This window comes from Dromiciops gliroides, chromosome 3, assembly GCF_019393635.1.
Source record: "Dromiciops gliroides isolate mDroGli1 chromosome 3, mDroGli1.pri, whole genome shotgun sequence".
Classification (NCBI taxonomy): Eukaryota; Metazoa; Chordata; class Mammalia; order Microbiotheria; family Microbiotheriidae; genus Dromiciops; species Dromiciops gliroides.
The window spans coordinates 434,125,889-434,142,972 of NC_057863.1; the positions used below are offsets into that span (position 1 = coordinate 434,125,889).

The window sequence follows — 17,084 nt, forward strand, 5'->3', positions numbered from 1 at the left end:
ATAAAACAAGCTGGAGAAGGAAATGGCAAACCACTTCAGTATCTTTGCCCCACAAAACCCAAATGGGGTCACAGAGAGTTGGACACTACTAAAAACGACTCAACAACAAAAATCCCTTGACAGCAAGGACTGTTTTATTTTAATTTGTTTTGATCCCAAGTGCCCAACAGTGCCTGGCATTGTAATAAGCTCATAATAGGCACTTAATAAATATTTATAGGTTGATTGAATTCCCTAAAAGTCTTAAGTAGCAGAAGTAACCTCAGACATATAGAAGAGCCTCTCCTCCTGCCCACTACCCACTGCCACCACCCAAGGAAGCTGGAGCATTCCTTGGGTTTATTCTAGCTTTGAACCAAATATGGGAGTCATACTCTTTCTAAAATGAGTGTTTTACCATAAAATGCATTTCTGTTTTGGTTTAACTTGTTTCAAGGTACTGTCCACTCAAGCATAATGTATCTACTCACATATCATCACCATCCCCTCATTTTCACAATATTCCAGAATTTGGCAATTCAGGAAATAAATGGTTATAATAAATCACTTAGGTCATGTTTTCTCCTTAGAGGGGGGAAAAAGATTCATCCAAGTATAGTACCAACTTACTGTAAAGAACCTCCCATGTAGCTGACGAAAACAAATAAGCTAAAAATGGTTACTTTCCTTTTTCTATCACTAGCTGCACCTAAAATCAAGACTGAAGACCAGGATCTTGTGGTTGATGTTGGGCAGCCTTTGACAATGATTGTCCCCTATGACGCATACCCAAAAGCAGAAGCTGAATGGTTTAAAGACAATGAAATTTTACCTTCAAAAACAGTTGATACCACAGCTGAGCAAACCTCCTTCAGAATCTTAGAAGCCAAGAGTTCAGACAAAGGAAGGTACAAGGTTGTGTTACAGAACAAACATGGAAAAGCAGAAGCATTCATCAATGTGAAAGTTATTGGTAAGCTTTGGATCCATTGAGGATGGAATGGCTAAACATAAGAGAAGATGAGCATTCACTAAAAATGTTTCTTTTCTCCCAATGAATCTCAGATGTGCCAGGGCCAGTCAGAAACCTAGAAGTGACTGAAACATTTGATGGTGAAGTGAGCCTAGCCTGGGAAGAACCATTAAGTGATGGTGGCAGCAAAATCATCGGTTATGTTGTTGAAAGACGAGACATCAAGAGGAAGACATGGGTGTTAGCCACTGATCGTGCAGATAGCTGTGAATTTACTGTCACTGGACTCCAAAAAGGAGGGGTTGAGTATCTTTTCCGTGTTAGTGCAAGAAACAGAGTTGGGACTGGTGAACCAGTTGAAACAGATAACCCTGTGGAAGCAAGGAGTAAATATGGTAGGTGATTGATTTGTAAGAATATCACATTATCTTCTTGTTCACTTTCTCCATGTTTAATGAAAAGTTTGTTAATTATTTCCTCATTTTTTCTTGGGGAAAAATCTAGATGTTCCTGGTCCTCCTCTGAATGTAGCCATCACTGATGTAAACAGGTTTGGTGTCTCACTTACATGGGAACCACCTGAATATGATGGTGGTTGTGAAATTACAAACTATGTCATCGAATTAAGGGACAAGACTTCTATTAGATGGGATACAGCTATGACCGTTAGAGCTGAAGACCTCTCTGCTACTGTCACTGATGTGGTAGAAGGAAATGAATACAGCTTCCGAGTCAGAGCCCAAAATCGCATTGGAGTTGGAAAGCCAAGTGCTGCTACACCCTTCGTGAAAGTTGCAGATCCAATTGGTGAGCACATAGATGGAGCCCAGAAATTAATTTTTTTCAAATGTGATATGATAATCAAATAAAATTTAGGGATTGAGTCAGCTGTCTGGAAAAATTATGATGTAAAAATATAGTACATATGTGTCCATATTTTTAATTATTGTATTTAGTAAGCCTGTTATTTTAATGAATATAAGGGTAATATGACCATTTCATTTATAAAATATCATAGAATTAAATGGTACATTTCTACACATGAAATTTATCTTGGTTCTATTTCAGAGAGGCCAAGCCCTCCCATCAATCTTGGTTATTCTGACCAGACTCAGTCATCTGTTCAGCTTAAATGGGAACCTCCACTAAAAGATGGTGGAAGCCCCATATTGGGCTATATTATTGAGCGTTGTGAAGAAGGAAAAGACAATTGGATTCGTTGTAATATAAAACTTGTCCCTGAGCTGACTTACAAGGTAGAAAATTTGAAGCTAAAAAATGTCTAATATATTTCCATGGTTTTGAAGCTGATTGATTTTTACAAGGTTGGATTCTTATTTTTAGGTTACTGGATTAATACAGGGAAATAAGTATTTATATAGAGTCTCTGCAGAAAATGAGGCTGGAATTTCAGATCCAACTGATGTTCTTGGCCCACTAACTGCAGACGATGCATTTGGTAAGTGAAGTGATGTTTAATTTACTTGACTAGGTATACTTCAATTTTATGTAACATGTGTTTTAGCAAGTGGTAGGAAAAAAATAAATATTTGCCCTTTAGAAGCACTAGAATGGTTTTTGTAACGTCTTCATTTCCCCCTTGGCAGTTGAACCAACAATGGATTTAAGTCAATTCAAAGATGGCCTGGAAGTCATAGTCCCAAACCCAATCAAGATCCTTGTACCAAGTACTGGTTACCCAAGACCAACTGCAACCTGGTCCTTTGGAGATCAGGTCTTAGAAGAGAGTGACCGTGTGAAGATGAAGACCCTATCTGCTTATGCTGAACTTGTCATTTCTCCAAGTGAACGTCCAGATAAGGGCATTTATACATTAAAACTGGAAAATTGTGTGACAGCAATTTCTGGAGAAATTGATGTGAATGTAATTGGTAAGGAACCAAACTTTTAATAAATATTTATAGATGTGTATACATATACAAATATACACGAATAGATAGATAGGAGTTTGCAGACTTTAACACACTATATAAATGTGAGCTATTTTAATATCTAAAGTTTTATAGTATTACCAAATATTAATTTGAAATGTTAATTATCTCAAATTATGAATGCATTCCTCAGCTCGCCCAGGCCCACCAAAAGAACTGAAATATGGAGACATCACCAGGGACTCGGTACATTTGACATGGGAGCCACCAGATGATGATGGAGGAAGCCCACTGACTGGCTATCTTATTGAAAAACGAGAAGTCAGTCGTAAAACATGGACTAAAGTAAGTACTTAACCAGGTTAGATGGTCTCCACCAAGCAGACTCATCTGTAAAGCCCATAAATGCAATTAGGCAAAGTTTTCTTTGGAAAATATTATTCTTGGGTGGGTTCCTTTGTAGATATTCAATATCCTTCTAGTTTTGTGGGCCTGATCTAATTTTCAGAGATATTGACACAGCTGATTTGACCCCTTGTAAGCACACAAAATTCCCCTCTGTGTGCTACAGCACACCTCCTTTCCTGGTTGGAATAATTCTTAGTCCATAAACCTTAAAAGTTCTACATAAATATGCAAGTCCTCATCCTCATCAGAGCCAGCAAGGTGGCTCAGTGGATAGAGTGGCATACCTGGAGTCAGGAAGACTGGTCTTCCTGAGTTCAAATCTGGCCTCAGACACTTATTAGCTGTGTGACCCTAGGCAAATCACTTCACCCTATTTGCTTCAGTTTTCTCATCTGTAAAATGATTCAGAGAAGGAAATTGAAAACTACTCCAGCATCTTTGTCAAGGAAACCCCAAATAGGGTCACAAAGAGTCAGGTACTACTGAAACAACTGAACATCATAATTATTATTATCATCATCACTAATAGTGACAGCAATAGCAGCAGCAGCAGTAGCATAATAGTGTTCTTCTTCCATTAGAATAAATATGGCACCTGGGACTGGCCATGACATCCTCTTTTGCATCTTCCAGGATCAATATTATCCTTTCCTTTACATTCCAATTGTTTGTTGTTTTTCTAACACTTCAAGCTTACCAGCTTGCTGGAGGATATCAGCAACTATAATTAGATCTGTGCAGCATTTTTGGAGGGGGTGGGGGGGATCAATGAGGATTAAGTGATTTGCCCAGGGTCACATAGCTAGTAGGTGTCAAGTGTCTGAGGGTGGATTTGAACTCAGATCCTCCTGAATCCAGAGCCAGTGCTTTATCCACTATGCCACCTAGCTGCCCCATGTGTAGCATATTTAGAGAAAGAGTACAGCATAAAAAGAGAGCTAGACTTAAAGGTCTCGTTGACCTAGGTTCAAATCCAGCCTCGACACTCTGAGCCTCATTTTTTCTCATCTATAAAATGAGAATAATAATGCCTATAGCACATAACACATAATAAGGTTGTTGTAAGGCTCAAGGGAAATAATATATGTATGATACTGTGCTATATAGATGTAACAGTTATTATTGAGGCTTACTTAGCTTCGCCTTAGAAGCAACTAGGTGAGACAGTAGATAGAGCACTGGACCTGGCGTCACAAAGACCTGAGTTCAAATTCATCCTCGAGTACTTATTAGCTGGGCAAGTGACAACCACTTTCTGCCTCAGTTTCCCCAACTGTAAAATAGAGACAATAATAGCACCTACCTCCCAGGGTTGTTGTGAGGATAAAATGAGATCGTGTTTGTAAAGCACTTTGCACATCTCTGAAAGCAATACATTATTATTAATCATTACATGTCCTATTTTGTCACTTTTCCCCTAAATAAGATAAATGACAGTATTTCCTACTTGAAGCAGTTTTCCTGAAGTCAATGTAAAATGATTTGGAGAAAGGCTTTATAAGACTAATTTGTTCTGCTTCTTTGGTTTTGTCTAGGTTATAGACTTTATAACTGACCTAGAATTCACTGTTCCTGATCTTGTCCAAGGAAAAGAATACTTATTTAAAGTTTGTGCACGCAACAAGTGTGGTCCTGGAGAACCTGCATATACCGATGAACCTGTAAATATGTCAACTCCTGCCAGTGAGTCATTCTGTGATGTTTTATGGCCTGCCTGTTTTGCTGCTTTTTTTCCTTCAATATATTGATTTTTAACATGGTACTTATGTAATATTGATGGGCATTCTCTTTTACTTTCTAGCTGTGCCTGACCCACCAGAAAATCTAAAATGGAGGGATCGAACAGCCAAAAGCATTTTCCTAACATGGGATCCACCAAAACATGATGGTGGTTCACGTATCAAAGGATATATAGTAGAAAAATGTCCTCGTGGTTCTGATAAGTGGGTAGCTTGCGGAGAACCAGTTGCTGAAACTAAGTACGTTCCTTAATTATAGAACAAAAAATACTCATTAATGCTTACTAAAATGCCTTTGAGAAATATTTAAATGTTATAATATTATTTTTCATCATGAACTTTTCTTATTTCTTCTGAATGATTTAAATGTGTGTTAGTTGTATTTTATTATTCAAAATTTTGTCTTTATTTTGTGTTTTCAAATTTAAAATATAACAATTCAAAATTCATTTTAAAGAATGAATATTGTATGCCTTAGACTTGTACACTAGTTTTTGGAAACTATTTGGTGGAGGGTATACTCAGGTTATTATGAAGCCTATTATACATTTAAAAAAATACAGTACTCAAAATTATATTTACTTGACAGAATGGAAGTGACAGGTCTGGAAGAAGGCCAGTGGTATGCCTACCGTGTTAAGGCTCTGAACAGGCTAGGAGCTAGCAAACCAAGCAAGCCAACAGATGACATTCAGGCTGTGGATTCACAAGGTATGTCCTTATATATTTTTTAATTGAATCTTCTGGGGGCAGCTAGGTGGTGCAGTGGATAAAGCACCAGTTCTCTATTCAGGAGGACCTGAGTCCAAATCCGTCCTTAGAAACTTGACACTTATTAGCTGTATGACCCTGGGCAAGTCACTTAACCTTCATTCCCCTGCCCCTCCCCCTCCCCAAAATGGAATCTTCTATGTCTTCTATCTTAATTATTCTTTGAATTTACTGACATATTAATTTTCTCTTCAGAGGCCCCAGAAATTTTCCTAGATGTGAAGTTGCTTGCTGGCCTCACAGTGAAAGCTGGCACAAAGATAGAATTGCCTGCCACAGTGACTGGCAAACCTGAACCTAAGATTACCTGGACAAAGGCTGATGTCATTTTGAAACAAGACAAAAGAATTACCATTGAAAATGTCCCCAAAAAATCAACAGTGACCATTGTGGACAGCAAGAGAAGTGACACAGGCACCTACATTATTGAAGCTGTCAACGTTTGTGGACGTGCTACTGCTGTGGTAGAAGTCAATGTTTTAGGTAACATTACTTTTCTTAAAAGTGACAAAGAAGGGGGCAGCTAGGTGGTGCAGTAGATAAAGCACTGGCCATGTATTCAAGTGGACCTGAGTTCAAATCTGGCCTTAGACACTTGACACTTAGTAGCTGTGTGACCCTAGGCAAGTCACTTAACCCTCATTTCCCCACCCAAGAAAAAAAGCGACAAAGAGGCTCATTCATGACATCAAATAGGATAAGATTTACTGTGTATTTTATGCCATCCACAGATAAACCTGGACCTCCAGCTGCATTTGACATCTCAGAAATTACCAATGAATCATGTCTTCTAACATGGAATCCTCCAAGGGATGATGGTGGTTCCAAGATCACAAACTATGTAGTAGAAAGAAGAGCAACAGATAGTGAAGTGTGGCATAAGCTCTCATCAACAGTAAAAGATACAAAGTTCCAGGCCACTAAATTAATACCTAATAAAGAATACCTCTTCAGAGTTGCAGCAGAAAACATGTATGGTGTTGGCGAGCCAGTCCAGGCTAGCCCAATAATAGCCAAATATCCATTTGGTGAGTTAATATACTTGACATGTCATTTAACATTGACCTGAATGATTAATTCAAGTCCAAGTACAGGTGAAATGTTACATATTATTGTCCTTCTAAAAAATAGATCCACCTGGACCTCCAACACACCTTGAACCTTCTGATATAACTAAAGATGCTGTAACTCTAACATGGCGTGAACCAGATGATGATGGTGGAAGCCCGATCACTGGATACTGGGTTGAAAAATTAGATCCTGATACTGATAAGTGGGTTAGATGCAATAAGATGCCAATAAAGGATACAACATACAGGTATTAAATGAATGTATATATATATATATATATATATGTGTGTGTGTGTGTGTGTGTTTGTGTTTGTGTGTGTGTGTGTGAGTTAAATAGCAATGATTCCTCTAGTTATCTTTTTTTGAGAATTAAAAGGAGTTTATTATAAGTACAACAAGGTAGCAGCATATTGACATGCTGATCACTTGAAGATCAGCCCTCTAATTATCTTTTAATCAGTAGCATCATTTCTGCTTTGTCTGATTATGTTACAATGTTTTGCTTTAATATTAAAATAATTTCACACTTGTTTTTGTTTTAATAAATTGATTCAGTAACTGAAAGTCGGTTCCATTGAAGGACAAGTTTATTAACTAAATAGTGAGCATGGGCTTTCTAGAGACCCTAAAGTATTTAGAATTTGCATTACTGTATAAATGTCATTGTTACCATCATTAGATTATAATATATTTGGCAAATTATAGATAATATTTCTCTAGCAATAAATATTTTTATCACTTAATCTCAGACAATTTCAAGTTTCTAATAAACAGCATAAAACATTCATATACTAATGGTAGTATATTATAGCAGGTTTGGTTTGCAAATCTAAAAATAGAATGAATTAACTTCATATATGAAATAAGCACATCTATTATTTAATACATAATATCTTTAATATATAACTTGTGATTAAAAATGATTTGTTAATATGTATTTTGTTCTCAATTTAAAGAGTGAAAGGTCTCACCAATAAGAAAAAATACAGATTCCGTGTGTTAGCTGAAAATCTTGCTGGACCTGGCAAACCAAGCCGATCAACTGAACCGATCTTAATAAAGGATCCCATTGGTAACTTGCATCAAGTTATTTGTGCCTACTTTAGCATTTGACATAGATTCTTGTGCCTTTGAAGCTAAATAATTATTTCCTGTCTGTGCAGACCCTCCATGGCCTCCTGGCAAGCCAACTGTGAAAGATATAGGCAAAACATCACTCTTGTTGAATTGGACAAAGCCAGAACACGATGGAGGAGCAAAGATTGAATCTTATGTGATTGAAATGCTAAAAACTGGAACAGATGACTGGGTTCGAGTAGCTGAAGGTGTTCCTACCACTGAACACTTCCTCCGAGGACTCATGGAAGGACAAGAATACTCATTCCGAGTTAGAGCAGTGAACAAGGCAGGGGAGAGCGAACCCAGTGAACCAAGTGATCCTGTACTTTGCAGGGAAAAACTATGTAAGTCATTCTTCAGTAGAACTTCATCTCATTTTTATTAAACACACCACTTTCTGATGTGTGTCTGAATGCTGCAAAGAGACTATTCTCTGGCAAAGCCTAAACATTTGACAAGCAAATGAAGTTAAATTTGGGTTTCTGTATTTCTCTTCCTATAGATCCCCCATCACCACCTCGCTGGCTGGAGGTCATTAACATCACTAAAAATACAGCAGACCTAAAATGGACAGTTCCTGAGAAAGATGGAGGCTCCCCTATCACCAACTACATTGTTGAAAAGAGAGATGTGAGGCGCAAAGGCTGGCAAACAGTAGATACAACAGTAAAGGATACCAAATGCACAGTCACTCCGCTGACGGAGGGTGCTTTATATGTGTTTCGGGTTGCTGCAGAAAATGCCATAGGACAGAGTGATTATTGTGAAATTGAAGACTCTGTCCTAGCCAAAGACACTTTTAGTAAGTTTTCTAACTTAATATTATTATTAATTATTAATATGGTCAATAATTATAGTATTATAGCACAGTAATGTTGTATTGATTTATTGAGTATGTTTTATAATTATATGATATGTAATGTATAATAATTATATACTTAATGATAATTATGTTGTGTTAGATTTAATTCTATTATATTGTTATGTTATTATATCATATATTATTCATTATATATTAATAATTAACACAAGGTAGATTATTGCTTAAATTTTCAATGATTGGTTTTCTTATCATTCACCCTTTTTTCTCCCTAGCCACTCCTGGACCACCCTATGCCCTAACAGTGGTTGATGTGACCAAAAGACATGTTGACCTAAAATGGGAGCCACCGAAAAATGATGGCGGAAGACCAATTCAGAGGCAAGGATTAGACCAATGTTTGAAGTAAAATTTCTAGTGAATTAGAAAAGTTAATCATAACCTGTTTCCCTAAGACTAATGAAGTGTTTTATTACTTAAACAGATATATTATTGAAAAGAAAGAAAAATTAGGAACTCGTTGGGTCAAGGCTGGAAAGACTTCAGGACCCGACTGTAATTTCAGAGTAACCGATGTTATCGAAGGAACAGAAGTTCAATTCCAAGTGCGTGCAGAAAATGAAGCTGGAGTCGGTCATCCAAGTGAACCCACTGAAATTCTTTGTATTGAAGATGCAAAAAGTAAGTGGTCATTCACGCTCATCTGCATGACCTAGAGTTTTCAAAGTGACATTGTAGAAAGTCAGTGTAAATGTTCTCTTTTCTTTCTCTTTAGGTGTTCCTTCACCTCCCCTTGACTTGCATGTAACTGATGCTGGCAGAAAACACATTGCCATTGCTTGGAAGCCACCAGAGAAAAATGGGGGCAGTCCTATCATAGGATACCATGTTGAAATGTGCCCAGCTGGCACTGAAAAATGGATGCGAGTCAATTCTCGTCCAGTGAAAGACCTGAAATTCAAAGTAGAAGAAGGTGTTGTTCCTGACAAGGAGTATGTTCTGAGAGTGAGAGCTGTCAATGCTGTTGGAGTCAGTGAGCCATCTGAAATCTCTGAGAATGTCGTTGCCAAAGACCCAGATTGTAACTATGATGTTTCTATAATAGTTGACATTTTTATTTACAGATTTTCCAGTATCAGAGCCTTTTAACATCATCTCTTCTTTTTCCTCTGATTTTACAGGCAGGCCAACCATTGATCTGGAGACCCATGACATTGTTGTCATTGAAGGTGAAAAGCTACATATTCCTGTTCCCTTCAGAGCTGTGCCAGCCCCAACCATTACTTGGCATAAGGATGGCAAAGAACTCAAAGCAAGTGACAGATTAACAATGAAGAGTGATTACACCTCTGCACACATTGAAGTGCCCAAGAGTGTCCATGCTGATGCTGGCGTTTATACCATTACACTTGAAAATAAACTGGGCTCAACAACTGGCTCTGTCAATGTCAAAGTCATAGGTAATAATAATTCTTTTAAATAACATCATACATTCTAGACATATTACAAAAACAAGTGTGAAGTATAAATATGAATGCCCTCCTTTTCTGATACTGATCAGTCCTTCCTGTGCTTTCCATAGAATAACCAAATTAGCCTGCAGGATATTTCCCCCCCCCCAAAAAAAGCTCTTAGGTTCTAAAGAGTCAACTTAACAATTAAAACGTGTCAGAGAAATGTAGTTTTATTAAGCAATGAGTGCTATACTAATTTTAATGAAATATACAGTAAAATTCAATAAAGACAATGTTTTCCTAGATTATAGGAATTCATATTTATTCACATAGAAAACATGTCTAATCTTTATGGTATTGATCACAATAATAATATTAATATTATTTCAAAAGGCCTTCCTGGACCATGCAAAGATATCAAAGCAAGTGATATAACCAAAAGTTCTTGCAAGTTAACTTGGGAGCCTCCAGAATATGATGGTGGCAGTCCAATTCTTCACTATGTCCTGGAACGTAGAGAGGCTGGTAGAAGAACATATATACCTGTGATGTCTGGTGAAAACAAACTCTCTTGGACTGTAAAGGATCTTATACCAAATGGTGAATACTTCTTCCGAGTGAAGGCTGTGAATAAAATTGGCGGAGGCGAATATATTGAACTGAAAAATCCAGTCATTGCTCAAGATCCAAAGAGTAAGTTTGGGTACTAATGGGTGCCAGAAAGGATATGATTTAGGCTTTTTTTTAATTTTAACAAAATGGATTTTTTTCTTACATTTATATAATCTTCTTAATCTACAGAGCCACCAGATCCACCTATTGATGTTGAGGTTCATAACCCCACGGCAAAGGCAATGACTCTTACATGGAAACCACCTTTGTATGATGGAGGAAGCAAGATAATGGGTTATATCATAGAGAAAATAGCTAAGGGTGAAGAGAGATGGAAGAGATGCAACGAATTTTTGGTTCCTGTTTTAACCTACACAGTGAAAGACCTTGAGGAAGGAAAGGAATATCAATTCCGTGTACGGGCAGAAAATGCTGCTGGCATCAGTGAACCTTCTCGTGCCACTCCTCCAGTCAAAGCTGTGGATCCTATTGGTAAATTTAGCTTGTTGGGTTTATGTCTTTCCTGTTGTAAGCTAAGAGGGAATAATATTTGTATGGTTACATTGTTAAAAACTAAAGGTAAAATCATCATTTTTTTAAAATTATAGATGCACCAAAAGTCATCCTGAGGACAAGTCTAGAAGTTAAAAGAGGTGATGAAATCTCACTTGATGCAACTGTTTCTGGATCACCTTACCCAACTATTACATGGTTAAAGGATGAGGAAGTTATTAGACCAGAAGAAATTAAAAAGCGGCCCCCAGCAGTGGTTAGGAAGAAGAAAGGTGAAGTTCAAGAAGAACAACCATTCGTTCTGCCTCTGACAGAACGCCTGAGCATAGACAATAGCAAACAAGGAGAATCTCAGCTACGTGTTCGCGATTCTCTTCGACCTGATCATGGCATGTATATGATCAAAGTGGAAAATGACCATGGTGTTGCCAAAGCTCCCTGTGCCGTCACTGTGCTAGGTAAGCATTTCAAGGTGCTATCCTTCTCATTGTATATTTCTACCAAATATGTAGTGAAAACTAAGACAACTGAGAGAGAAATAATCTCAGTCATGAAGTAAGTGAGGAAGAGGTGGTTAAAAGGAAGGAAAAGTAAATACTTGGAGACATTTTCACAGTCTCATTTCTCTACTAAAATGAGGATAGAAATCACATTTCACTGTACTCGAGCCCTCTTACCATCTCATCACTATTCTCTTAAAGCAAACATTGGGGGTGGAGGATCCATTGCCCAAAGAGCAGGCTAATAATTATGCGATGACAGTCACTTAAACAAACTATTTGAAATCATTGTTTTCATTTTAAATATTAGATACACCTGGGCCTCCAATCAACTTTGTATTTGAAGCTATTAGAAAGAATTCAGTCACTTGTAAATGGGAACCTCCACTTGACGATGGTGGCAGTGAAATAATAAACTACACTTTGGAAAAGAAAGAAAAGACAAAATCTGATGCAGACTGGATTGTAGTCACCTCGACACTTCGGCACTGTAAATACAATGTTCCTAAACTGATTGAAGGAAAGGAATACGTCTTCCGCGTGAGGGCTGAAAACAGATTTGGACCTGGACCACCATGTGTTTCAAAACCACTTCTAGCTAAAGATCCATTTGGTAATGATTTATTAATATGTATCTACTATTCTTACCCTGTGTTTGCCATTAACATTAATTGGTGCGGGTGGTAAATTTGACTCTTTGTTAAATATCCGTGATATCACAGGTAGTTTTTGCTTGGCTTGGTTTTTCAGAACCACCTGATGCACCTGATAAGCCCCTCGTTGAAGACATTACCAGTAACAGCATGCTAGTAAAATGGAATGAACCTAAAGATAATGGAAGCCCCATCTTGGGCTACTGGCTTGAAAAACGTGAAGTCAATAGTACTCACTGGTCTCGTGTCAATAGAAGTCTTCTAAATTCTTTGAAAACAAAAGTGGATGGCCTTCTGGAAGGATTAACCTATGTCTTCAGAGTATGTGCTGAAAATGCAGCTGGTCCTGGAAAATTTAGTCCACCTTCTGATCCCCAAACAGCAAGGGATCCAATTTGTAAGTAATTTCTTATATATCTGGGAAAGAAGGTAAGGGCTTAGAGTGGGAGGGGAGGAGTAGATACACACATATTTACACACATATAATATATATTATATACAGATACATACAGATTTATAGATAAAAGCTATGATGTGTGAATAGATATAGATAAAGGCTTAAAAACAACTAGTGAGTTTTGATACCTGTGCCCTTTCTAGCACCACCTGGACCACCTGTTCCAAGAGTGACCGACACAAGTACCACCACCATTGAATTAGAATGGGAACCTCCAGCTTACAATGGTGGTGGTGAAATCACAGGCTATTTTGTCGATAAGCAGTTGGTTGGCACAAATGAATGGTCACGTTGTACAGAGAAAATGATCAAGGTCCGCCAGTATACAGTCAAAGAAATCCGAGAAGGTGCAGACTACAAACTTCGTGTAAGTGCTGTCAATATCGCAGGTGAAGGACCACCTGGGGAGACTGGACCTGTCACAGTAGCTGAACCTCTAGGTAATAATGCTTCATCTTCAGAACTTGAAATTTTTTTCCTTGTGGGTGAAGTTTCTGTATTTTCATTTAGCTTCATGTGTCGTTGTTTTCCAACAGAGCCTCCACAAGTGGAACTGGATGTTTCTATCAAGTCTGGAATCCAGATAATGGCTGGGCAAACTCTAAAAATTCCAGCTGTTGTCACTGGTCGTCCTGTTCCCACCAGAGTATGGACCATAGAAGAAGGAGAACTAGATAAAGAGCGTGTTGTCATAAATAATGTGGGAGCCAACTCAGAGCTAATTATCAAGAATGCATTGAGGAAAGATCATGGCAGATACATCATCACTGCCACCAACAGCTGTGGTTCCAAATTTGCAGCAGCAAGGGTTGAAGTTTTTGGTAAAAAATATTTCATGGATTTTTTGGGGGGGGATATTCTTACATAATGTTTTCCCCATTTTATTCTTATGCAACATATTTCCTTTTTCAGATGTTCCTGGTCCAGTTCTTGACCTTAAACCTGTTGTAACAAACAGAAAGATGTGTCTGCTTAACTGGTCTGATCCAGCAGATGATGGAGGAAGTGAAATCACAGGCTTCATTATAGAAAGAAAAGATGCCAAAATGCACACTTGGAGACAACCAATAGAGACTGAGCGATCTAAATGTGACATCACAGGTCTTCTTGAAGGACAAGAATATAAATTCCGTGTTATAGCTAAGAACAAGTTTGGTTGTGGCCCACCTGTTGAAATAGGACCAATCCTTGCAGTTGATCCACTAGGTAAAATGATCTTTTCTTTATATATAGAAACCAATTGAATAATCTTTGCTTCTATGCACATCAGTCAGCTTTATGTATTTTGAACATTCATCGGTAAAATTAGTACTGTTGGTAATTAACTCATTATATTTGCCTTAATTTCAAAACAATTTTGTCTTAAAGTAAACTTAACTTGCACAATCTTATAAAATAACAAAATAAAAATTTCCAATGCCTAGCTGTACCCTGGAAGTATGTTAAGTACTATTGGAAACTGCATTAACTCTTTGAGCCAGTAGGATACACTAGAGTGGTAATTAGCCATGTCATTCTAGTAACCTAAAAGAGTTAACATAATTTCCAAAAATATCCAATGAATACTATACTCAGGCAGAGAGGAGCTTATCATGCAACAATGAGGTTCTTTCTCAAATTCAGATTTTTAACAATATGAGTTTCTTTTAACCCCATTTTTCCATCTAGTCAAAGCCCTTACTTTAAGGATAGGCTGGGCCCCAGATATTGGTGGGGAGGAATAAGGAGCAAAAGCAGAGAAAATAACCCAAGAATGGAAATTAAATCTAAGTAAAAAACTTTATGGGGACTGTTAGATAACAATATAAAATGCAGAAATGAAATGTGCTATTGATATACATGTGTGCCAATGGTCATTAATGCTATGGGTATATTCCAAGCCAAAATCTCCGAAGAAAATCCCTCCCCCAAGTGGGGCTCCACCTAGAAAGTCAAAAAGAAGGAAACCCAGATCAGAGCCTTGACTATTGTGGGAAAAGGCCTCTACAGAAGACTTAGGTAAAGACATGGTCAGACCCTTCACCTGAAGACCTAGTGGTCTTGCAGTTTGTACCAGTGGAGGGAGTGCCCGTACCAAAGAGACCACAGGTTGATCCAGTTATCATTGTTGTATCCCATTCCCGATTCTCCAGTGCATCCCGGCATCCAGATGTACCAAAGAATAACCAGCATCTGGTAGTTAACTAGTTTCACTTAGAAACAGTTTAGCCATGCATATTATTTCTTCTCCCCTATCAGGCATTCATGGTAGGGCCTGGCACTGAGAAAAGCAAGACCTGGGTTCAAATCTTGCCCTAGATACTTTCGAACTATGTGACCCTGGCCAAGTCACTTTATCTAGGCCTCAGTTTCCTCCCTTATAAAATGGGGGAATTGGATTCAATGACCTCTAAGACCTTGTCTAGCCCCAAATGCATGACCCTATGATACTAAAACTCCAGATGATGTGTCATAGGTGGATGATATTCAACTATGTTACATCACTGTCCATACCCACTTTTTGAGTATACTTCAAAACCATGAAAAGTAAGGTAGCTATATACATAGCTACTTATCTTCCCCCAGTAGAATATAATCTCCTTCAATTCAGAGACTGTTACATTTTCGCATTTGTGGTGGTAGTGCCTAGGATAGAACCCCCTTTTTTAGTCAACAAGCATTTATTATTTACTACGTGTCAAGCACTGTGATATGCATGGGAGATACAAAGAAATATAAAAGACATAGTAGGAGATTAATATGTTTGTTGAATTGAACTATTTGAAAGGAATACTAGCTAATCAGAACAGAATTATAAAGACTTGCTACCCCAAATTTTATGAAGTCCAAAAGCTTTCCAGAAATAGTAAAAATCCAAATTAAAAAATATAGCAAACCATAAATCTCCCAGTGACTCCTTTTTTTTGTTATTTTAGTATTTGCAATTTTTAAGAAAATAAAACGCCTATAATTATCAGAACCACTTTTCATCATTGAATCATGAATCTAATTTATTAATTTTGGAAAAGCTCATGAATGAATGTGATACTGAAGATATTACATATTTTAATATACCAAATTACAGTGAAGTGAAATGTTATTTGATACATACAGGTACATGTCTTGTGCTTGTCATATTAACCCACTTGTGGTTCCAGGTCCTCCAACTGCACCTGAGAGACTCACGTACACAGAAAGAACTAAGTCTACTATCACTCTTGACTGGAAGCCTCCTCGAACTGATAATGGTAGTCCTATTCAAGGATATATTATTGAAAAGAGACGACATGACAAACCTGATTTTGAAAGAGTTAACCAACGACTCTGCCCAACTACATCTTTTGTGGTGGAAAATCTGGATGAACACCAAATGTATGAATTCCGTGTCAAAGCAGTCAATGGTGTCGGTGAAAGTGAACCATCTCTGCCTCTTAATGTAGTCATACAAGATGATGAAGGTATGGTTACTTAATATAGTAATATAATAATTTGGTTCATGGATATGCTCTTCATAATTACATGGTTATTCCCCAAGGTAAGCAAAACTCCTTATTACATTCCTGCTTGTGTTTGCTTTCCCAGTTCCTCCAACTATTAAATTGCGTCTCAAGGTCAGAGGAGATACTATCAAAGTGAAGGCAGGAGAGCCTGTTAATATTCCCGCAGATGTAACAGGCCTTCCAATGCCTAAGATTGAATGGTCCAAGGATGAAAAAGTAATTGAAAAGCCAACAGATGCACTTCAGATTACCAAGGAAGAAGTATCTAGAAGTGAGGCTAAGACGGAGCTCAGTATTCCTAAGGCTGTCCGAGAAGACAAAGGCACTTATACCATTACTGCTTCCAATCGTCTTGGCACAGTGTTCCGCAATGTTCATGTTGAAGTATATGGTAAGTGCTTATCTGTGGGATGTCGAGGTAATTCGATGGCCATTTATGTAGTGTATCCTGTCTCATCTGACCTACCATCTCCCTTATCTGTGCCTTTGTACAAACAGATCCCTGTGTCAGGAAAGTGTTCTCCTCACTTCTACCTCAGAGGTCCTAGCTTCTTTTAAAGCAGAACTCAGTTACCACATCCTACAAAAGCCCTTGCCTGATTCCCTTCTCCACCCCCACCCCCACCAGTTATTTGAACTCTCTC

At 37.9% G+C, this 17,084-nt stretch overlaps 1 protein-coding gene across 1 annotated transcript in view; it reads left to right on the plus strand.

Moving 5' to 3' along the window:
* Positions 1–17,084, plus strand: part of TTN (titin) — a 336,226-nt gene that overhangs the window by 236,886 nt on the left and 82,256 nt on the right. Inside the window, 30 exon segments of the mRNA XM_043993320.1 lie at positions 683–952; positions 1,045–1,347; positions 1,457–1,759; positions 2,021–2,208; positions 2,297–2,411; positions 2,560–2,844; positions 3,038–3,189; positions 4,788–4,935; positions 5,054–5,231; positions 5,581–5,702; positions 5,958–6,245; positions 6,494–6,790; positions 6,894–7,080; positions 7,790–7,905; positions 7,997–8,296; positions 8,455–8,754; positions 9,048–9,153; positions 9,257–9,453; positions 9,548–9,853; positions 9,954–10,232; positions 10,620–10,919; positions 11,028–11,330; positions 11,447–11,809; positions 12,162–12,464; positions 12,602–12,901; positions 13,105–13,401; positions 13,498–13,782; positions 13,874–14,167; positions 16,099–16,398; positions 16,523–16,831. Coding sequence (XP_043849255.1) covers positions 683–952; positions 1,045–1,347; positions 1,457–1,759; positions 2,021–2,208; positions 2,297–2,411; positions 2,560–2,844; positions 3,038–3,189; positions 4,788–4,935; positions 5,054–5,231; positions 5,581–5,702; positions 5,958–6,245; positions 6,494–6,790; positions 6,894–7,080; positions 7,790–7,905; positions 7,997–8,296; positions 8,455–8,754; positions 9,048–9,153; positions 9,257–9,453; positions 9,548–9,853; positions 9,954–10,232; positions 10,620–10,919; positions 11,028–11,330; positions 11,447–11,809; positions 12,162–12,464; positions 12,602–12,901; positions 13,105–13,401; positions 13,498–13,782; positions 13,874–14,167; positions 16,099–16,398; positions 16,523–16,831 — 7,494 coding nt within the window.